Source organism: Ornithorhynchus anatinus, chromosome 7, assembly GCF_004115215.2.
Source record: "Ornithorhynchus anatinus isolate Pmale09 chromosome 7, mOrnAna1.pri.v4, whole genome shotgun sequence".
Lineage (NCBI taxonomy): Eukaryota > Metazoa > Chordata > Mammalia > Monotremata > Ornithorhynchidae > Ornithorhynchus > Ornithorhynchus anatinus.
Genome location: NC_041734.1, coordinates 29262022 through 29286136, shown reverse-complemented (window position 1 = coordinate 29286136; position 24115 = coordinate 29262022). Strand labels below are relative to the sequence as shown.

Genomic DNA, 24115 nt, shown 5'->3' with positions numbered 1-24115 from the left:
ATAATCCAACAGCTGGCCTTAGGAGTGGTTACTGGGAAGAAGGGAAGCATGCAGTTTTTATTCTGATCCATCATAAGAGCAAAGTGGAGAGGATTAAGAAGCTCTTAAAAAGGTTCAGGTATTCTAGGTGCACTTCCTGTTCCCAGCTGACTCAGGGGCCGTCTGTGACTTCAGAAGCCTGGAAACATGGCCCGTGATGTTGTTCTTGACTTTAATTTATGACTGGAGCAGAGAGCTATGCTCATTCCCAACAGTAGACAAGTTCAGACAGCTACAGGTCACTTCAGAGAGGTGGGAGAATCTCTACTCCCAATTCTTGCCTTAAATTATGGTGGCTTGGGGCTACAGGCAGCCCAGGGAAGGCCCTAATTCTGTGTGATGTTGCTAGATCCTTTAGGTTTTGTTTTTTTAAAATAATATTTGTTAAGCGCTTACTATGTGTCAAACATTGTTCATTTATTCATTTCATTCATTCATTCAATCGTATTTATTGAGCACTTACTGTGTGCAGAGCACTGTACTAAGCACTTGGAAAGTACAATTCGGCAACAGATAGAAAAAATCCCTACCCAACAGTGGGCTTACAGTATAGAAGGGGAAGCTAGACAACAAAAGAAAACAAGTAGAGAGGCATCAATAGCATTAAAATAAATAGAATTATAGATATATATATACATCATTAATAAAATAAATAGGATAATAAATATGTACAAATATACACAAGTGCTGTGGGGCAGGGAAGGGGGTAGAGCAGAGAGAGGGAGTAGGAGTGATGGGGAGGGGAGAAGGAGCAGAGGAAAAGAGGTGCTCAGTGTGGGAAGTCCTCCTGGAGGAGGTGAGCTCTCAGTAGGGCTTTGAAGCAGGGAAGAGAGCTAGTTGGATGGATGTAAGGACATTCCAGGCCAGAGGTAAGATGCGGAGCCAGGGGTGGACGCTGGGACAGGTGAGGACGTCAGCAGCGAGAGAGGAGCAGAGTGCAGGGTGCGCTGTAGAAGGAGAGAAGGGAGGTGAGGTAGGAGGGGGCAAGGTGAAAGGAGAGAAGGGAGGTGAGGTAGGAGGGGGCAAGGTGATGGAGAGCTTTGAAGCCAATAGTGAGGAGTTTTTTCTTCATGCGAAGGTTCATAGGCAACCAATGGAGATTTTTGAGGAGGGGGGTGACATGCCCAGAGCATTTCTGTAGAAACACTGTTCTATGTGTTGGAGTAGATACAGGTTAATAAGGTTCAACACAATCCCTGTCCCACATGGGGCTCACAGTCTAAGTAGGTGGGAGAACAGGTATTTAATCTCCATTTTACAGTTGAGGAAACGGAGGCACAGAAAAGTTAAGTGACTTGCCCAAGGTCACACAGCAGGCAACTGGCAGAGTCAGGTTTAGAACTCAGATTCTTCTGATTCCCAAGCCCATGCTCTCTCCCCAAGGCCTCACTGCGTCCCAGGCTTAATGAATGATTGTGGTATTGATTCAATACTTACTGCAGTAATAACCGTGATATTTGTTAAATGCTTAATATGTGGCACGCACTGTATTCAGCCCTGTTATAGATACCAGATAATCAGATGGAAACAGACCCTGTCCCACAAGGGCTCACAGTCTAAGGGGTAGCATTCCACACTAACCAGCCTCAGCGTCTACTTTTTGGGAAAGTCATTCAAGGAAATCTGATTGGACACTTGAAAGACCGGAGTCAGAACCTGGCACCTGCGTAACTGTAACAGCATTTTATCAGTGTATGGGATTCATTAACCCCCTATTCAAAGATGAATGGGAAAACACCTGGCTTAGAAGCTGAAACGGTGTTATTGATGTGCAGCATGGACTTCAGAGTGGGCATTAACGCAGTGATATTTTCCAAGTAATTCATTTGCAATGCTTGTTCGAGGAACCTGGAACAAAAGCAAATGAGAATGAGAAATCCACTAAGGTGCTGCAAATCTGGAGGAATGGTTCAGCTGTAGTAGAAAAGATGGTGGAGAAACTTACCAATCTACATTCAAATTAACTTTACTTGGATCCCCAGTTAGCAGATCCTGTAGCTTTTGAGATACAATGTTGTCATGGTTCAGTACGGAGGCAGTGATTTCTGTGCCGAGTTCCGCTGCCTTGAGAAATTGTACGTGAAACTGACTCTCCTCACACAGTTCCCCAAAACTGAGATTAGGGATCTGGCACGTTTCCTGAACTGCGCTGAAAGTCTCCAGTTCACAAAGAAGTTGGGTCAGGTTCCGGAGTTGTGACAGCTTTCAAAATAGAAACAGATAGAGGGGAAGGAAGGGTTAGTTGTGAAAAATATAGGCTATTGCTGCTTAAATGCAGGGAGCTGACACCGATTCGCTTTCAAATTCATGCTCTGTAGGCAGGTTCAGGTGGTCGGTCAAGGATTACAGGGAGCCTGATGGCTTTACATTAGTCCAATCTAGTGTGTTATTTTTGACAGTCACTTCCTACTCCATTGAGGTTGGCAAATCCATCTTGGCTTGCATAGCTGGCTCTGCGGCTCAAAGTTAACAGGATTGGACATGGTACAACGTGTCCGAGGTCGCATTGCTGGGAAAGCCAAGTTTTGTGGGGTTTTTTTGGGGGGGGGGGGGGGCGGTGCCCAGGGATTTACTTCCTTTCAGAAACCAGGTGCTCCAAGGGCACAGCTTGAATGTGGCAACTTTAGCCATCTAAAAATTGGGCTTGCAAATCAACCCTGAAAAAAAATCACCAGGTGATAATGAGACAAATTCTAGTGCCAAACAGCCTGATCATTTTTTGGTGGTCACAAATTCCAAATGGTGGAAACAAGGGTTTCCAAGTTGTAGCAGTTGAAAAAAACACTCAAAAGCCTCTAAGATTCACTATATGAGTGGTGAATTGCAATTTTCATCATAGTTTGTTCGTATTGAATATATACACACATTCATACATGTGGGTATTGCATTACAGTACTTTTGGTTGAAGGGACCCTTCATTTAACATTCCTATATGTAACTATTGATCCAGTCTTAGGGCCAGCGCAGCAGTTGAGGATCATTCTCTTCTGGGGCAGGCACTACCATTCAATGGGAGGCAGTATTGCCTAGTGGATAGCGCACATGAGCTTGGGAGTCAGAAGGACATGGGTTCTAATCCCGGCTCCACCGCATGTCTGCTGTGTGACCTTGGGCAAGACACTTTACTTCTCTGTGTCTCAGTTACCTCATCTGCAAAATGGGGAATAAGACTATGAGCCTCGATGTGGAACATGGACTGTGTCCAACCTGATTAGCTTGTATCTACTCCGGAGCTTAGTACAGTGCCTGGCATATAGGGAGCAATTAACAAATACCAAAGGGAAAAAAAACACTAAGTGCTAGGTAGCTGCCACCAGTTCCCTGAAATCTCTGGGCAGTGATGAATTCAGGTGAGAAGGGAGAAAGCCATGGCTTTCCACAGGACTTCTTGGTTTCTGATTCCTAGGAATTTTACCAGGTAATACCCGATGCAGGGAATGAGAGAGGAAAAGGAGGAATTGGAGTCGGTGAGGGACAGTGCAGGAAGCTAGATCGTCAATCAGTCAATCAATAATATTTATTAAGCATTTACTGTGTGCAGAGTATTGTACTAAGCGCTTGGGAGAGTACAATATAACAGAGATGGTAAGCACATTCCCTATCCACCACATGCTTATAGGCTAGGCGTGGGGTCAGGTACTCAGGAAACAGCCTGGATACTGGTGATACCATTCATGGCCTAGTGGATAGAGCATGGGCTTTGATGTCTGACCTTGAGCAAATCAATTAACTTCTCTGTGCCTCAGTTATCTCATCTGTAAAATGGGGATTAAGACTGGAGAATGGGAATGTGGGACAGGGACTGTGACCAACCTGATGAACTTGTTTGTACCCCAGGATTTAGTACAGTGCCTGGCACATAGTAAGTGCTTTACAAATACCTTATAAAACTCTGTTATATCATAGTCTCTCAATGTTTAGTACAGTGCTCTGCACAAAGTAAGTGCTCCATAAATACGATTGATTGATTAAAAATTTTCCCCAGGTGAAAAACAAGATCCAGACCTACTCTAAGAAGACAGGTAATCTGGTGGTTTCATCCTGTCAAATATTCAGGTTTCAATCAGTGGTATTTACTGAGTGCTTACTGTGTGCAGAGCACCATATAATGGGGCTTTGCAGAATACAATACCACAGAGTGTTAGGCACTTTAACTGCCCACAAGGAGCTTCCAGGCTAGAAGAATGAATGAGAGAGAGAATGAGTCTTATTCAGAGCTTCACACCCTCAGAGGACTATAGTTTGAGAGATAAACCAAGACTGTGCCAAAGGGCATGGCTTGGAGGTATATTAACCAGGAAAGCACAGTGGGTGACCATTTTTTGCTCTGATTTTCTTTCTACTGTCAGGTTAATCAATAAATTAAACCAGAGAAAGCTTTAAAGATCATACAGGTTGTGGTATAAATCTGCAAATATCCCACTTAAGCAAAACACCCAGCTATTAATGCATTTGGCCTTTTGGTTAATGCTTTATGTGAACATGCTAAAATAAAGAGTTGTTGCCCAAGAAAGGCAATTATAATGCAAAACCCCACCCTTCACTTCCCTGATTTACTGACAGACAAATAAATACTTCAATCCCACTTACATCACTGAATCAAGAAAATGCCAAATTAAATACATTTGAGCAAATTTCTTTGAAATTTGGAAACCTTTGACTAAAAGGGTTATTGTCTCTCCGTGTGTGTGTCTGTGTGTGTGTGTCTGTGTGTGTGTCTGAGTGTGTGTACCTACCTACCTACCTCTGCAAGAGATGCTAAAGGGGAACTATCCAAACCCCATGACCGTGATAACTTTGCCATGTTTTCACTTTTTTAATAAAAAAGTTTTTAATGGTATTTATTAAATGCTTATCATGTGGCAGGCTCTTTATTAAGTACTCGGGTAGACACAAGCAAATTGGGTTGGACACAGTCCTTGTCTCACATAAGGCTCACAGTCTTAAGCCCCATTTTACAGATGTTACAGATGAGGTAACTGAGGCCCAGAGAAGTGAGGTGACTTGCTCAAGGTCACCCAGCAGACAAGTGGTGGAGCTAAGATTAGAACCCATGTCCTTTTGACTCCCAGCTCTGTGCTCTATTCACTAGGCCACCCTGCTTCTCTTTTTATAATGCCACGCTGGTAGGGACAGCCATGTCTAAAGCCTAAAAGTATGAATTGCCATTTGTGATGCGTTTTCTAAAGTTGGAACACTGCACAGTACTTCAAGCCCTGGGCCGGGGGAGATGGTCCCCAAGCTTCAGTAATCCAAATTGATTTTTACTCTTCACAATTTAAATATCTTTTGATGAGGACCAGAGGCCTCAGAGGTTTTCTTCCTTTTGGATGGATTTTTGGTTTCTGTGGTTCCACCAGGAACCACACCAGCTGCACCAGCTGCACATTAAGTTCTCCAGTGTCTCTGAGAAGGCCTATCCCCTCCAGTTTGAAATCCACATGGGCAGAGAAGCAGCATGGCATAGCGAATAAAGTATGGGCTTGGGAGTCAGAAAGTCATGGGTTTTAATACCAGCTCCACCACTAGTCTGCTGTGACCTTGGGCAAGTCACTTCACTTCTCTGTGCCTCAGTTACCTCATCTGTAAAACGGAGATTGAGACTGTGAGCCCCACATAGGACAGGGACTTTGTCCAACTAGATTTTCTTGCATCCACCCTAGCGCTTAGTACAGAGCCCACACATAGTAAGCATTTAACAAATACCATCATTATTATTACTGGCCATGCAGGACATTGCTGAGAGTCCACTAAATGTGCAGGTACTTTTTCCAGGGGCCCAGCTTAATAAATAGGCAATTTGGAACAGGCAGAAAATTACATTAGAGGCTTTTCCCCAGTCAGAGAGGGCAGGACTATAATTTATATTTATATGAGTGTCTGTCTCCCTCTCTAGACTGTAAGCTTATTATGGACAGGGAATAGGTCTATCTATTGTTCTATTGTACTCTCCAAAGTGCTTAGTACAACGCTCTGCACACAATAAGCGCTCAAAAATACTTATGACTGACCGACTGACTAAAATGACTAAACTGGGCCAGCCCCTCTTCCTCTTCTCTTGAAGTACTCATTAACCAGAAGGGACCGGCAAACATTCGTATTTGTGGTGATATAGTTCTAAAAGGTATATCCCTTTGACTTCTTATTAAATTGATAAACTGGAATATTACTTTACCTTTGATTTTAGGATTTCTGGAACTGAAGGAAAATAATTTTCATAAGTCTCATTTTGAAGGAAAGGTTTTTTTAGCCGAACTGTAGACTGCAGAAGCCTTAGATTTTCTGTAAAAAATTAAAAAAAAATTACTTTAGATAGGATATCAGGTGTCTGAAATATACTTCTACCACTATTATTTAAAGAAGTTTTCAGAGATAAAAGTAAGATGCCATATGTTAAATAACAGAACTTGCATTTTTCCCATAAACACTAGGAAACAGTGAGGCCTAAGGGAAACAACACAGGCCTGGGCATCAGAGGACCGTGGGTTCTAATCCCAACTCCACCACCTGTCTGCTGTGAGACCATGAGCATGTCATTTAACTTCTCTGTGCCTCTGTTTCCTAACCTGTAGAATGGGGATTAAGACCATGAGCCCTATGTGGGACATGGACTGCTTCCCACCTGATTAGCCTTCTCCAGGGCTTAGTACAGTTCCTGGCACATAGTAAACGCTTAACAAATGCCATTAAAAAGAGACACACAGAAAACATGAAGCTGTTATTTTTAAAAATTGGATTCACAAAAGAACTGCCTATAGGCATAGCCATTTCTACTAAAGGTCCTTCAGTTTTTTGGCTTTGAGGGCCAGAACATGTCTCTCCCTATCTGTGACTTTTTTTTGTTGTTGTTGTTTGGTGTGAGTTTGGGAAACAGGTGCATAATCATTTTGAAACAAATGGGAACTTCCAATCTTGATTCATTCATTTCAGGTATACAAAGGTCACAGACTAAAAAAATCTATTCAGCTCTGGTCTTGAGACTGAATTCTTTTTAATTTTCACATAGGAAGATTAAAATGTAAGGAAAAATTATTATTTCTTTAAAGAGGAAAAGGAAATGATATATTTAATTAAATACAAAGTATATACTTCTTTCACAAGAAGAAAATTGAAAAGGAAAACAAAGGGTAAGGGGACAGACTCTACAGTCTCTACATATTGGCCTTTTTATTCACTGCTGACTTTTAAAATTATCTAAGTACATTCAGGTAGATCCAGGAACAGATTATCAATAGCACCTAGCACATATAGATGCCTAAGAAATGCTATGAGTAATATTCTCAATAATAATAGAAAGTCTTAATATCTTTGTAGATCAATATTCCAAGATGTCACTTTTAGCAGCTCCATTTTATTTTTTTTTCTACAGGTTCAGCCAAGAAACTTTCCATTCCAGAAAATGGTTTCGGGAGTAGAAGAACAAATGAACAATTTTTTCCAGCATTAAGGCAAGTATTACCTGGTAATTCATTGGCCAGACTATTTGTCACATTCTTCACACACACCAAGTAAGGCAGGTAAGGGCTTTCATCAGACATATTTAAGAGGGTATTTTCAAAGTTTTCCAATATGAGAAGCCTAGGAATTGAAAACATTTACTCAATAAATAAAACATAGGTATGCCACAAAGGAACATGAAACATCAATGATACTTTTTTTCTAACTTCTCCTTACTGGGTCCCATGAATAACTCTGCCACTAACTACATTGTGGATTGGGGAAAAAGAGGCTTTAAGCTTGCATGATATTTGCATTTGTCAGCCATTTTGAATTGAACATTTGATTTTATTTAAAGATTTAGCTAATTAGTATTGCAAGTACTCTGTTGGAGACTGTCAAGTAAACTTACCTTTCTCCTAGTGGACCTTTTACATTAGCATTCAGGAAGACTGCCTTTGTTCACTGTGGCATAGCAATTTGAAACACTTGATAAAAAAAATCCTTGCCCCAAATTCCAGAGTGAGGTTGTGACCTTTTTGATTGGCTCACAGAACTGAAATACTTGGTTTCTCCAAGATCATTTTTCAGAAAGATGAAAGGGACTTTTCTGCTCCAGGCATGCAACAGAATTAGGATTTCACGATCCGTTGAACCGGATCCTTCACCGCCAAGGAGGTGGAGAGTGAGACGGAGAGAAGAATGCTGGGAAATAACAAGCAAGACTCCTCACACTCCCTGAGAAGTGGCATCAGCAGGCGAAGGACTGCATTCTAGGTTAAGCAGGACAATCAACCCTCCCCACCTTATGGGTCTCCCTCTCCACAGTCTTTTTTGTCAGAATGTTGGGGCGACTGTGCATCTTGATGATCATCTGTAGCTGTGAAATGTATGAAAAGTAATGACTAGATGCCAGGGATCAACAGCTTCATTACTTTTCACCTTTCCCCTCACGTTCTTCCCAGGTTCAGTCATCATAGCTTGGAACATTTTCCATTGATGCTGAAGGAATTGGGACAGAATAAGGTGGGAGTGAATTTGATGTAGAATGTCGCTTCTGAAAACCTGACTCATCTGAACTTGGAAGTATCTTTCCCAAGGGGATTAAAGGGGCCCCTGGGAGGGGTTGAAAGATGAAAACTTTTGAAATCCACCACTTCAGGAACTCTGCATGTACAGAAATGGCTCAATCATTGGATTATAGGATGGAATGAGAACTTGAGAAATCATCTATATAGCCTTCTGTCCTCTGATAGAATCAATTAAAGGGAACTTCAGCAAACTTCTCCACAAATAAAGATTCACTATGACTCCCTCAAGAACCTGAATAATTTATTTCTACAGAATGAAAGTCCAAAAAAACAAGAGGGGGAAAGATTACCAAAATGATAAATCCACATAGACCCTGTACAATAAAATATTCACCAGGAGGCAAGCATAAAAGATTCAGGGTCTCCTGCAAGCTCTCTCCTTACGGATCTTCTCCCTTCAGCCTAGCTTCCACTCTTCTTCCTTACAGTGCTTCTCTCCAGGCTAATCCTCCTGGAACTCTCGCCTCGCTCAACTCTGCCATCTACAACTCCCTCTAAAGCCCACATAAAAACCCACCTTATGTTCATTTTTCACTTATTTATTTCTCTATTAATCTTCCCACTCTTCTTCTTTCAAGAATTGTAGCTTTGTTCTTATTCCTGCTCCTGTTATTTGTAAATAATTTCTGTCTGCTCGTCTTCCCCCGTTAGAATGTAAATTCTTTAAGGGCAAGGGCTGTGTCTGTTAGTTTATACATTCTCTCCCAAATACTTAGTACAGTGTTCTGCAAAGAATAAGTGCTTAGAAAATGTGATTAATTAATCCACTGATTTAAACTTGAGTTCTGATTGGTAAATAATTGCATTCTGATGGGATCAGGAGAACCTTTCATCTGAAGTGAATTACACCAATCCCTAGGTGGATTTTACTCTTGACAAATATATGCACAAGAATAAGAACCAAACCAAACCTTTATATGTATACAGTATAATGCAAAACAGCTCTTTAAGTCTAAAGCACAATAATCCAATGCTGTCTAGTTTTCCAAGGTTTATTCTCTATTGCACTGAGCTTCTTTTGGAATTTGTTTCTCCATATTTGTGTGTTTACCCATAAGAATTCACAGAACATTTTGCCTACATCAGTGTTCTTTTGAGGATGACTGCCTCTTTGCTTCTCCTGCTGGTATTTTCTCTATTTCTCTGACCAATTTGACCTGAACAGACACCTGGATAATGAAATTTGCACCAACATAATGGAATCTACCTTGTCTGGTTAAATCACTACAACTCTATCGATCAATATATTGAGTGCTTACTATGTGTAGAGTACTGTACTGCACTCTTGGAAGAGTACAATATAACAGAGTTGGTAAGCACATTTCCTGCCCACAAGGAGCTCACATTTTAGAAAGGGATACAGACATTAATATAAATGAATAAATTACATATATGTACATAAGTGTTCTGCACATAGCAAGTGCTCAGTAAATACTACTGATTGATAAGTATTTTGACTGTGTTGTTAGGGAGAAGAAATAGCATAATGAGCTTGCTGTCTAAAGCTAAAATTCACGTTTTAAGAATTGATGCCAATGAGGGTCCAAGAAATTCAATTTATCTATCTACATTGTAAAAGCTGATCTAACAGATGTTTTTCTACCAACATCTAGACCAGAAATATGAGCCAATTAAATGAGGCTTTGCTACTGACAAACCTAACCAAAAATAAGATCTATGTTGAGGAAATATTCATTACGAAGGATTTTCCACTTTAGGGTAGGTTAGTGATTGAAAATTTCTCTTCCTTCAAAATTTACATTTCCTCTCAAGCCTAGTGCACCAATAATACTGTTACCTTTGAGAATAGATAACACCGATTGATTAATTTTAACAGAAAAAAATTTAAAAACTTACTGAGCAGCCAGACTGCTCGGAGAGAGCTTCTGATCACCCTCAGCCCACAGATGTGTTGCATTGACAGTTCCAGCTGAAATGAAATGATATGGGTAATGCTTTTAAAATTATTTCTTAGATAGAAACAGAAGTCATTAATTGAATATAACCAATACACAAAAGGATTATGAAATTTTTCTGTGGGTTTCCTCAGGAGAAATATCTTCCTCTGATTTTCTGAAATCTCACTCCAGGGATCAAACACATAAACATCCTTAACTTTTTTTTATTTAAATGTTACTTATTAAGCCCTTACTATGTGCCAAGCACTGTACTAAGTGTTGGGCTGGATACAAGATAATCAACCCATCAGTCGATCAATGGCATTTCTTGAGCGCTTACTGTGTACAGAGAACTGTACTGAGTGCTTGGGAGAGCATAACATAGAGTTAGTAGAAACGTTCCCTTGCCAACAAGGAGCTTATAGTCTACAGGGGGAGACACTAATATAAAAAAAATTAATTATGGATATGTAGATAAGTTATGGGGGGTTGAGGGTGGAGTGAACTAAAGGTACAAATCCAAGTGCAGGTCGGCCACAGTCTCTGCACCACATGGGGCTCGCAGTCTAAGTAGGAGGGAGTAGGATTTAATCTTCATTTTACAGATGAGGAAATGAGGCACAGAGAGTTTAGGTGACTTGCCTAAGGTGACACGGAATCAACCAATGGTATTTATTGAGCATTTACTATGTGCAGAGCACTGAACTAAGTTCTTGGGAATGGTACAGTATAACACATTTGGCACACACTATCCCTACCTACAACGAGCTTACAGACTAGAGGAGAAGGCAGACATTAATACAAATAAAAGAATTGTAATATATAATTTAAAGATATGTTTATAAGAACTGTGGGGTTGAAGATGGGGTAAATACCAAATGTCACCAAGACCAGAACCAAGTGCATAGATGACGCAGAAGGGAGAGGAAGCTAGGGAAAAGAGGGCTTAATCGTGGAAGGCCTCTTGGAGGAGATGTGACCTGAATGATGGTTTGAAGGTTGGGAGATTGGTGGTCGGGCATATATGGAGGAGGAGGAAGTTCCAGGCTGGGGGAAGATGTGAGAAAGGGCAGTGAGATAGACAAGATCGGGGGGACAGTGAGTAAACTGGCATGAGAGGAGTGAAGATTGTGAGCTGGGCCATAGTAGGAGATCAGTGAGGTAAGGTAGAAGGGGTGAACTGATTGAGTGATTTAAAGCTGATGGCAAGGATTTTCTGTTTGATGGGGAAGTGGATGGGCAGCCATTGGAGGTTCTTGAGGAGTGAGGAGGCATGGACTGAACTTTTTTTTGGAAAAATGATCAATGTAGCAGAGTGAAGAATGGACTGGAGTGTGGAGAGAGGAGGGAGGGAGGTCAGTGAGGAGTTAGATGCAGTACTCAAGAGAGGATAGGATAAGTGCTTGGATCAACATGGTAGCAACATGGTAGATTAAAGGGAATTTTATCTTGGACCTTGTTCCATGGGACATTGTCTGGTGACCATCCTAGTGGAAATGATTTGGGTTGGAATAGAAATGAAAGACCTGAACTAGCTGCTGTAACATGGGAATAAAAGGACTGTCAGGGAATGTGTCTGTTTATTGTTATACTTTACTCTCCCAAGGGCTTAGTACAGTGCTCTCCGTACAGTAAGCTCTTAATATAAAATACAATTGTATGAATGAATGAAAGCTTTGGCTCTTTGTGGGTAAGAGGGCACCAGAAAGTGAACTGAAAGAAACACACCTTGTTCTTTTTTTATGGTGTTTGTTAAGCACTTATTGTGTCCCAGACTCTGTACTTAGCTCTGGGTTAGATAAAAGTTAATCAGGTTTGTCACAGTCCCTGATCCACATGGGTCTAACAGTCTTAATCCCCATATTGCAGATAAGTTAACTGAGGCACAGAGAAATTGAGCGACTTGCTCAAGGTCACACATCATTGAATTCGCAGATAAGAACCCAAGTCTTCTGACTCTATCCACTAGGCGATGTTATTTCTCCTACAACATGTGTTTTGATTATATGATTCTGATATAGCATGATGCAAGAACTAAGGAGTTCTTCCTACATGATGACTCTGTTCTGGTATAACATGATGGACAAGTTGGCCCAAGTCGATTTGGTGCATAAGTATGTAGATTTGGTCAAGATGAGATGGTGCTATATTCCTCAACTTCTGCCTCAGACTTTATTAACCAGCCACTACCAATCATTATTTCATGTTCCTTTGTGTTTTTGCAACTCTCAAGTATTTAATACAGTTAAATCACAAAGAGTAGCAGGGGTACAAAGCATTCTGCTAATGGTGGAATACAGGAATTTATAATGAAAAGTATCATTCATGGTGGTATGCTCCTTCTGGGCATTGTGGAAACAGTGTGGTCTAGTGGAAAGAGCACAGGCCGGGGAGGCAGAACACCTGGTGTCTAACCCTGGCTTTGTCACTTCGCTGTTGTGTGACCTTGGGACAGTCACTCAACTTCTCTGGGCCTCAGTTTCCTCAACTGTAAAATAGGGATTCAATGCCTGTTCTCCTTCCCACTAAGACTGTGAACCCTATGTAGGACTGTTTCCAACAGAATTAACATATCTAATCCAGTGCTTAAAAAAGTAATTGATACATAGTGAGCACTTAAGACAAAGAACAAAAGCATCATGTCTGCCAACTATATTGAATTTACTCTCCCAAGCACTTAGAACAATGTTCTGCACACAGTAATTGCTCAATAAATACAATTGATCGATTGATTGCTTGGTATCTTTAAATCACCCACACCCTGATCAACAATTACATCAAATCAATGGTTACTACAGTAATTGCCCAATTTTCCCACAACAGGATATTCTTTAAGAACCTTATAGGTGAAATCCTTGTTTGTTCAACATATATTCCCTAATCTGAAAAGCAGCATGGCTCAGTGGAAAGAGCCCGGGCCTGGGAGTCAGAGGTCATGGGTTCAAATCCCAGCTCTGCCACTTGTCAGTTGTGTGATTGTGGGCAAGTCACTTAACTTCTCTGTGCCTCAGTTACCGCATCTGTAAAATGGGGATTAACTGTGAGCCTCACATGGGACAACCTGATTACCCTGTATCTCCCCCAGCGCTTATAACAGTGCTCTGCACATAGTAAGTGCTTAACAAATACCAACATCAATAAATACCAACATATTAATCCCCTAACACAGTTCTAGCCAAAACTCTCTGAAAACAGGCATTTTGAGAGAACAGAGTGTAAAGATCAAATAGACTTAAATGATCTAGTCAAGTTAATGTGCCTCCAGTAGGAGAGATATGGCATGGTTTTCCCTGAGGGAATAATTCCCATCATTTTGAAATATTCCACACACTAATAAAAATAATCTAACACTGTGTAAAACTCTTCTTATCCGGAGACCATAAACTTGTTATGAGCAGGGAACACTTCTACCAACTCTGTTGTATTGGACTCTTCCAGGTGCTTAGTACATGTGTTTGTCTTTCACTGATGTTTGCTCCTTTTTAGTTTGGGATATTATATGTTGACATCCCTTGAATCATTGGTATAGTATAGTACCGTAAGTGCTCAATAAATACCAATGATTCAAGTGATATCAAATTTTAAATAAAAAAGTGCAACATATAATATCCCAAACTAAAAAAGAGCAAACATCAATGAAAGACAGACATCATCCTTGTTCTTAGACTCCCCTATACTCAGAAAGCCAAATTGCTCGATATGGCTACTAAAAATGGAGAAAGAAATGAAAGCTTGGGGGTGAATAGCCAACTACAGCATAGTTGGCCAAGCTTGTCGTATTGAACTCTCTCAAGTGCTTAGGTCTGTGGTTTGCACAGAGTAATTGCTCAATAAATGCCACTGATGGACAGTTTGACAATAACAATTCCAGCATTTGTTAAATGGTTTCTATTTGCCAAGGACTAGAGTAGTTATGGTATGATCAGATACAGTTCTTGTCTACCCAAATAAGATACAGATAAGGAAAATGAGCCAGAGAAAAGTTAAATGATCTGCCTATGATCATACAGCAGCCAAATGTTAAAGCTGGAATTAAAAGCCCAGTGTCCTGGGTCCCCATCCTGTGCTCTTTCCACTAGGCCATGCTACTTCTCCTAAACTTAGCTTACTTCTTCAGCAATCGTCTCTTGTTGAGTTGACCATCCACTGGCATCCTCTCAAACTTATCAAGATCATTATCACATGTAAACTCCTGATGAATGACTGCTGGGGGATATTGTTCTTTAGGAGGGAATTTTTTTTCAGTTGTCTAGTTAAATCTCGACAGTAGCTTCCTAGTTTTCCAAAACAGTGAGTAAGCTTCAGAGATTTTGCCCTTTGTGAAACTTCATAACTTTATCACCTTGCACTTTAATTACAAGGTGTAAGTCTGAATATAAAAGGAAGAAGAATAGTTGGGACTGATTTGAAAAGGTGCCAAAGACATTCAAATGCAAATATAAAAGAAAACTAAAGAGACAAGGGGTATTGCCAAGCTATATAGTCATTGGATGTAAGTTCGGGGCTCTGACTTTCCATAACTTCTGGCCTTTTGCTGATCGCTTCACCTCCATTATGCTAAACCAATTGGTCGGGTCACCTTATCTTGCCTTGTATCAAGTCATATAGAGGACAGATGGCCAAATTAGAATAACAAAATCCTGCTCTTGAATAGTACAATGGATTTTTCACTGGGTATTTCCACGAACTTTTTTTCTATTATTATTGGTAGGTGATTGGTTGCATTCAGAGATTAGCAAGAAGAACAAGCCTATCAGATTAGTGACCATTAGCTCCTTTGCCCTGTTCACTTTCACTGCAGTACGAAAATAGGTCTTGATGCATTTTGAAACAGAAAATGTAAGCACCCCTTAGTCTCTGAAAGTGCCAGTAACAGTCAAGGGAGAGGGCTCAGGAGCTAAGGGCAAAAGGTGCTTTATTCAATGACATCTTCCTCCAATCAATCAATTAATCAATTAATGACATTTACTGAGCCTTTACTGTGTGCAGAACACTGCACTAAGTGCTTGGGAGAGTATTATAAAACAAAGGTCTAGACACGCTTCCTGCCCACAAGGAGTTTACAGTCTAGAGAGGGAGGCAGACCCTAAAATAAATAAGCTAAGTTTGCGTACATAAATGCTATGGAGCTCTTAAAAATATTGGCGGTACTTCACATGGAAGATTAAGGAGAGTTAAATCATGGATTTTCCTCTTTCCACCCTCACCCCATTAGCTATGAGCCCAGAGCCTTGCCATGCTATAAAGAATCCCTGAAATACATATTCTTCTGGTCAAAAAGCCCCACTGAAAAAAAAAAACCTCACCTGGGAAAGACAATAAACATTATTATCTTGAGACAACAAACATTATTATCTTGACATTTTCAGGGAGAACTAGAAACATGTGAAGGAAATACTCAGTTCTGGTATGAACATGCATTATAATTGGTTTGGCTCCATCACATTTTGTATTTCTCTTGGGTATTTTGCTTTTCATTTAGTAGGGTAAGATTGAAATGAAATACCTTGTTCTGAAGAGTCCAGAGTGTAAAGCAGATGTTTAACCGAGTTCTGGATGGTCTTGAATCCTTTGTCATTCATGACATGTGGATAAACCTTCTGCACCACCAACAGAGCACTAACAAGTTGAAAAATAATTAAACCAGATTATGTTTCCAGGATTACACACAGAAACAAAAGGTTATTCAGATGGAAAATGGCTAGAGTGTAGAAAATTTATTCTTGTACCAGGCAAGATGCCGCTTTTGTAATTTAATTACTTGTCTGTTCATACACAAATTCTCCACTAAGTGTCTTGAAGCCGAAGAGAGAATGCACAGAAATCCACCACACCACAACTCTAATTTGTTCATAGAAAAACTAGGTAAATATAATTTGTAATAGCTTGGCCTCCTGCTGCTAAGATCACCAATAAGGAGGAAAAGAAAGGAAAGGTCCAATTTAGAATGCTAGTCTTTTCCTGACTGAAGCTTAAATAAGAATTACACTGAAGTCTAAAATATTAAAAGTTCCATTAAAAATCCTGGAATATAGATAATAAAATGAAATATCTAAACCAACACCACTGTGGACAGGGAATGTGTGTGTTTATTGTTATATCATACTCCCCCAAGGGCTTAGTACAGTGCTCTGTATACTGTAAGCGCTCAATAAATATGATTGACAGATATTTTCAAATGGTGAATTTTTGAAAATTTTTTATCATTTTATGAAAGGACAGGTCATTTCCTCAATTGCTCACAAACACTAAATTAGCCAGGGGATAGACTGAAATCAGGGGTCAAATATGTAATCAAAGCCTCTCAAAGCATTATTTTGTGTGTGTTTGACCATGTTTCTTGTTGCTTCAAACTCTGTGCTCCAGCCAAAACGTGGCCAGAAAGTGAGAGTGTGAATGGCATTATGCAAACCACCAGTGCTAGAATCTATTCCTCTGTAAATGTTCTTCACCCTGAGTTTTGACCTTCTCTCCCCATGGAAGCATTCTTTAGTCATCATCATATTTTGCAGAGTGTGGTTTCTTGAGCTCAGCTGCTTGGTGATCATTGGGAAGGAGAATACTGGACTTAAAGAAGAACTCATCCCCATCAGACCATTGAATTCACTCATGCATTCAATCATAGTTATTGAGTGCTTACTGTATGCAGACCACTGTAAAGCACTTGGGGAGCATAATTCAGCAACAAATACCAGCAACTGGCCAAGCAATGTTTGTGTTTTTTTTTAATGGCATTTCTTAAGTGCTTACTGTATGCCATGCACTGTATTAAGCACTGGAGTAGATACAAGTTAATCAGGTTGGATATAATCCACATCACTCATGGGGCTCAGAGTCTTAATCCTCATTTTACAGATGAGGTAACTGAGGCACAGAGAAGTTAGGTGGCTGCCCAAGCTCACACAGAAAGCAAGTGATGGAGCTGGGATTAGAACCTGGTTCCTCTGACTCCCAGACCCTGGCTCTTTCCACTAGGCCACACTGCTCCTCACCAAGAAGAGGAGCCTTTGATGGTGACAAAATCCCAAAGAAGTTTTTTGTTTTTGTTTTTTATGATTTTTTTAAGAGGTAACTATGTGCCAGACACTGTTCTAAGCTCTGGGGTAGAAACAAAGTAAACAGGTTGGACAGAATCTGTGTCCCACAAGGGGTCCACAGTCCTAATCCCCATTTTACAGATGAGATAACTGGGGCACAGAGAATTTAAGTGACTTTCCTAAGGTCACACAGCAGACATGTGGTGAAGCCAGGATTAGATCCCAGATCCTTCTGACCCCTAGGCCCATGCTCTATCTACTAGGTAATGCTGCTCCTCAAATTCTGTGCTGAACATATGCTAACTGAAAGATGAGGTATTGATGATGATGATGGAGATCTGGAAATATGTCCTACACTTATTGTGAGCAGAGCATCAGATCCTGCTGCGAAGATATCATGAAAAAGTTGACTACGCTGAGCCTCTAAGGCAAAAAATCTTGATTTTCAGCAGAATAGCTACACATTGAATCTACCTCCTTTTAATAATGTTGGCATTTGTTAAGTACTTACTATGTGCAGAGCACTGTTCTAAGCGCTGGGGTAGATACAGGGTTATCAGGTTGTTCCACGTGAGAGCAGGGATTTGAACCCATAACCTCTGATTCCCAAGCCCGGGATCTTTCCACTGAGCCATGCTGCTTCCCTGAGCCATGCTGCTTCCTCCTTTTAGCTATAACGTGATCAATACTGGTAAAGCTTATTACATAATAGCATAATGTTTCAAATGAGTCTCTATGAAATCCTGGCCCAGAGAAACAGATACGTCTTAGATAGATCCAGGGATAAGGTCTTAAAGAGGATACATTTTTTACAGAGTATGATGCCAATACTGTGGTGAAAAAGTAACTTTTGCCTAGTCCCATGGCCTAATTTGAAGAATAATCAAAAGAATATTCTATCCCAGGGCACTAATAATAATAATAATAATGTTGGTATTTGTTAAGTGCTTACTATGTGCCGAGCACTGTTCTAAGCACTGGGGTAGACACAGGGGAATCAGGTTGTCCCACGTGGGGCTCACAGTCTTAATCCCCATTTTACAGATGAGGTAACTGAGGCACCGAGAAGTTAAGTGACTTGCCCAAAGTCACACAGCTGACAAGTGGTAGAGCCGGGGTTCGAACAAATGACCTCTGACTCCAAAGCCCGTGCTCTTTCCAGTGAGCCACGCTGCTTCTCACTACCTGCCCCTTGATGCCTTGAAAGGCATCTAATCCCAACTCCTCCTCTTGTCTGCTGTGTGACCTTGGGCAAGTCACTTCACTTCTCTGTGCCTCAATTACTTCATCTGTAAAACAGGGATTAAGACTGTGAGCCCCATCTGATTAACTTGTACTACACTAGGGCTTAATACCGTGCCTGGCACATATTAAAATCTTAACAAATACCATTAAAAAAAAAAATAACATGACTGGGCAAGCACTTACCTGGAAAGGGATTTTACTACCCACTGGATCAAGCCTATTCTAAATAATTCAAAATCCAATATAAAAATTATCCTCTGTTAGCAATAGGTAGAACATCCTCTCCACCGACTACCTCCTTCTCATGGAAGATATATCAGTGCAGAATTCATGCTTTCATGGAAGATGGAATACCTCCTATTTCTCCAAGAGCTTATCCAGAATGCTATGTACTAAGTGCTACTTTCAGGCTCTAAATTCTGATTTTACTTCAAGTGAATAATTTTTTATTTTGTCTGTTTCTCTTCTTCTTTTCCAAAGAGAAGTTATTCTAAATCTTTACTATCAAAATGTGGCAGAAATGGGTGCCCCACTCTCTTTGATGGTGTCACAGGAAAATATTTCCTACTGAAGGTATAATAATAATAATAATAATGGCATTTGTTAAGTGCTTACTATGTGCCAAACACTATTCTAAGTGCTGCGGGGTGTGGGGGAGGAGGAATACAAGGTAATCAGGTTGTCCCATGTGGGGTTAATAGTCTTATTCCCCATTTTATAGATGAGATAACTGAGGCCCAAAGAAGTTAAGTGATTTGCCCAAAGTCACACAGCTGACAAGTGGCAGAGGAGGAATTAGAACCCATGACCTCTGACTTCCAAGTCCGCAGTCTTTGCACTGAGCCACACTGCTTTTTCAAAGTTCAAGTTGATGTGCCCATCCCTAATTGGGGGTGAGGGAGAGACTTATCTTTCTTTAATTGGGTCACAATATTAATGTGGTTTAAATGGGACTCTGGATCTAAGCATTTCAAGAAAATGGGCTCAAGGAAACAGTGAATCAGATGCAGCATGGCCTGCAGAAGTGGCATGGCCTAGTGGAAAGAGCATGGGCCTCAGAGTAAGATGACCTGGATTCTAAACCTGTCTCTGCTAATTGCCTGCTGTGTGATCTTGGGCAAGACACTTAACTTCTCAGTGCCTTGGTTGCCTCAGTTGAATACCTGTTCTCCCTTTTACTGGGAGGCAGAACTATCTTCCCTTGTAAGTAAATAGATGCCCTGAACATTAATCTCTTTACTTAACTCAACTCACTTGGTCCCCATCCCTTCATTCATCTTGTACCACTAACCTACAGCCTTTGATCATCTCTACTTTCAGCTTCCTTCACTCCTGTCATGAGCCACTAGCACCACTGATGGAAATCCAGCTATCAGACTGACCTTGTCCACCAAATTCTTCCTTACCTGTTTAACTCTGCCCTTTCCTCTGCTCATCTTATTTCTCTTTCCCTATTGACTTCCATGCTCACTGCCCTTGCCAGTTGTTTCAAACATTTAAATCCCTCCTGAAACACTGTGTCTCCCACCTCCCCCATCTCTTGCCCCTAGTGTCCTGGCCATAAACTTTACTGAAAAAGTTGAAACCATTAGGCATGTTCTCCCTAAAATGCTCCCTGCTCCTCTCTAATCTCTCCCTTCTCCTCGCCCTTCTTCACTCTCCTATCTTTCTCAGCAGCATCTCAAAATCTACTCCTTCCTATTGCAACTCCAACCCCATCCTTTCTCACCTTATCAAAATGCTTGCCCCCTCCCTTCTTCTCTCCCTGATCATCATCTCTAACTATATACTCTGCAATTGCTTTCCTCCCACATCTTTCAAACATGCTCATGTCTTAAAAAAAAAACTCTTCCTTGGCCCCCGTGGCTCCCCCGTGTTGTTATCTCATCTCCATCCTACCATTTCTTTCCAAACTCCTTGGGTGAGTTGTTTACACCCACTATCTCCACTTCCTCTCCTCCAATTCTCTCCTTGATCCCCTCCATTCTGGTCTCTCCTCCCCTCACTGAAACTGCCCTCTTGAAGGTATCCAATGATCTTCTTCTTGCCAAGGCCAAACGTCTCTACTGCACTCTAATTCTCTTCAAATTCTCAGCTGCCTTCAACACTGTTGACCAGCCTCTTCTCCTGGATACATTATCCAACCTTGACTTCACCAACACTGTCCTCTCCTGGTTCTCTTCCTACCTCTCTGGCCTCTCATTCTCAGCCTCGCTTGGCAGGTTCCTTCTCCTCCTTCACCCCCTAACTGTGGTCCTTCAAGGCTCAATTCTGGTTCTTTTTCCATTGCCTTCTTTTATTCTCCATGTACACCCATTTCCTTGGAGAATCCATTTGTTCCCAAGGCTTCAGTGACCATATCTCTCCAGCTGCTTCCCAAATCTACATCTCCAGCCCTGATCTCTCTCCTTCTCTGAAGTCTCATATTTCCTCTTACCTTCAGGACAGCTCTACTTGGATGGCCTACTGACACCTCAAATTTAACATGTCCAAAACAGAACTCCTTATCTGCCCACCCAAACCCTCTCCTTCCCTTAACTTTCCCATCACTGTAGACAACACCACTATCCTCCCAGTCTCACAAGGCTGTAATCTTGGTGTCATCCTTGACTCATCTCTCTCCTTCAACCCATGCAGTCAATCTGTCACCAAATCCTGTCAATTCAACCTTCACAATATCAATAAAATCCACCCTTTCCTCTCCATCCAAACTGCTACGCCATTAATCGCAGCACTTATCCTATCCCACCTTGATAACTACATCAACCTCTTTGCTGATCTTGTGGAACCTGATTATCTTATATCTCTCTTAGTGTTTAGAACAGTGCCTGGCACCTCGTAGTGTTTAACAAATACCCTTAAATAAATAAATAAATAAATAAATAAATAAATAAATAAATAAATAAATTTACCTCCTTTCTCTGTCCACTCCAGTCCATGCTTCACTCTGCTGCTCAAATCATTTTTCTACAAAACTATTCAGTCCATGTTACTCAACTCCTCAAGAACCTCCAGTGGTTGCCCATCTACCTCCACATCAAAAGGAATCTTCTTAATTGGCTTTAAATCACTTAATTACCTTGCCTCCTCATATCTTACCTCCCTAAATTCCTACTACAATCCTTCCTGCACACTTCACTCCATGAATGCCAATCTACTCACTGTACTCTGATCTCAATTATCTTGCCACTGACCTCTCACCCACAACCTACCTCTGGTCTGGAACACCTTTCCTCTTCCAGTCTGATAGATGATCACTCTCCCCATCTTCAAAACCTTAATAAAAGCAGATCTCCTCCCAGAGACCTTCTCCAACTAAGCCCTACTTTTCTGTACTCCCACTCCTTTCTGCGTGGCCCTTTCAGTACATTTGTACCATTTATTCACCCCTCCTCCCTCTGCTCCAAATCAACTATTTATATATCCATAATTAATTTATTATATGAATGCCTGTCTCCCCCTTTAGACCATAAACTCATTGTAGGTGGGAAACGTCTACCAATTCCATTTGTTGTAATCTCCCAAGTGCTTAGGACAGAGCTCTACACACAATAGAGATCTATAAATATAATTAATTGATGGACTGATTGATTGGACTGTCTTCACCACATAGGACATAGAGTGTGTCTCACCTGACTGACATGTGTCTACCCCAGTGCTTAGAATAGGGCTTGATACATAATACATGCTTAACAAATACCATTAATCAATCTATCAAACTACCAATTATTGAGCGCTTTCATTGTGGGCAGGGAATGTATCTATTGTATCGTTATATTGTACTCTCCCAAGAACTTAGTGCAATGCTCTGTACACTTTAAGTGCTCAATAAATATAATTGATTGATCGCTTACTATGTGCTGTACTGTGCTATACCATACCAAATGCTTGCGAGAGTACAATTCAACATAATTAGCATTCACTTTCCCATCCTCTTAAGTGTACACTGTAGAAGGGGAGACAGACATTAATATGCATAAATAATTTATAATATACAATTTAAAGATATGTACATAAGTGTTGTGGGGTTGGGGGGTGGGGTGGATATCAAATGTCCCAAGGTCACAGATGCAAGTGTATAGATGATGCAGAAGGGAGAGCAAGCTGGGGAAAAGAGGGCTTAATCAGGGAAGGTCTCTTGGAGAAGTTATGACCTTAAATCAAGCACTTAGTACAGTGCTCAAGAGCTTAGTACAGTGCTCTGCACACAGTAAGAGCTCAATAAATATGATTGAATGAATACTGCTTTGAAGGTGGAGAGAGTAGTGGTATGGCAAACACAGAGCGGGAGGGAGTTCCAGACTAGAGAAAGGATGTGAGAAGGAGGTCAAAGCAAGATAGACGAGATCAGGACACAGTGAGTATGCTGGCACTAGAGGAGTGGAGTGTGCGAGCTGGACTATAGTAGGAGATCAGTGAGATGAGGTAGGATGGAGCAATCTGCTTGACTGCTTTAAAGTCAATGGTAAGGAGTTTCTGTTTAATGCAGAAGTGGATGGGCAGCCATTGGAAACCCCTGAGGAGTGGGGAGACATGAACTGATTATTTTGTTGAAAATGATTCATGCAGCAGAGTGAACTCTGGACCAGAGTAGGAAGAGACAGAAGGTATGAAGATCAGGGGGGAGGCAGATGCAGTAGTCAGGGAAGGATAGGATAAGTGCTTGGATCAGCATGGTAGAAGTTTGGATGGAGAGGAAAAAGAGTAGATTTTTTTTTTAAAAAAAGAAATATCTGAGGCCATTTGTGCCTCTTCCTTGGGCACAATAAAGCAAGATGCGTAAGGCAAAACCACAGTCGAGTACCAAATAGGGTTAGGCTTGAAGCGAGTTATAGGTATTTAAAGAATACTGTCATATGACAGGCAGTTTAAGTCCAGGAGGTCCAACATGGAAAACAGGTTTCCATTTAACAAGATGTGCAAACAATTAGACTACTAAAAGGGAGTAATTCAGAAATGGGCCTAGCAGCCAACTGACAGTGATTTTGTTTCATAAGCTGTAACTATTTTTACTGCATCAGTCCCTTTTTTCTTGTGCTAATGTTCCACAGTCCCTGTAATTATAACCTCAAAATGTACTACCTCATGAAATAGGGTAATGAGCATATTTGGAACACATCAAAGGCAGGAATTAGATTAGTTAAAATACATTGCCCATCAATCAGCATCAGTGGTATTCACTAAGAGCTTATTGTGGGCAGAGCACTGTACTAAGGGTTTGTGAGTTCATCCTTTTGGTCTTACTCTGCCCTGGAAGCACTTGTGGAGATCCTGTGTGCAACCCCACAGTGCTCTGGGGCACTTTCAAGGAGATTCTGTGTCCCTGACCATACGTTCTTCAGAGTAAACTCTCAGTTGTCTTGTTTGG

At 41.0% G+C, this 24115-nt stretch overlaps 1 protein-coding gene across 1 annotated transcript in view; it reads right to left on the bottom strand.

Moving 5' to 3' along the window:
* ABCA12 (ATP binding cassette subfamily A member 12) overlaps nt 1-24115 on the bottom strand; it is a 137622-nt gene that overhangs the window by 106260 nt on the left and 7247 nt on the right. Inside the window, exons 4-9 of the mRNA XM_029068474.2 lie at nt 15972-16084; nt 10425-10497; nt 7499-7617; nt 6215-6321; nt 1985-2241; nt 1778-1887 (exon numbers count right to left, since the gene is read on the bottom strand). Coding sequence (XP_028924307.2) covers nt 1778-1887; nt 1985-2241; nt 6215-6321; nt 7499-7617; nt 10425-10497; nt 15972-16084 — 779 coding nt within the window. The remainder of the gene's footprint in view (nt 1-1777; nt 1888-1984; nt 2242-6214; nt 6322-7498; nt 7618-10424; nt 10498-15971; nt 16085-24115) is intronic.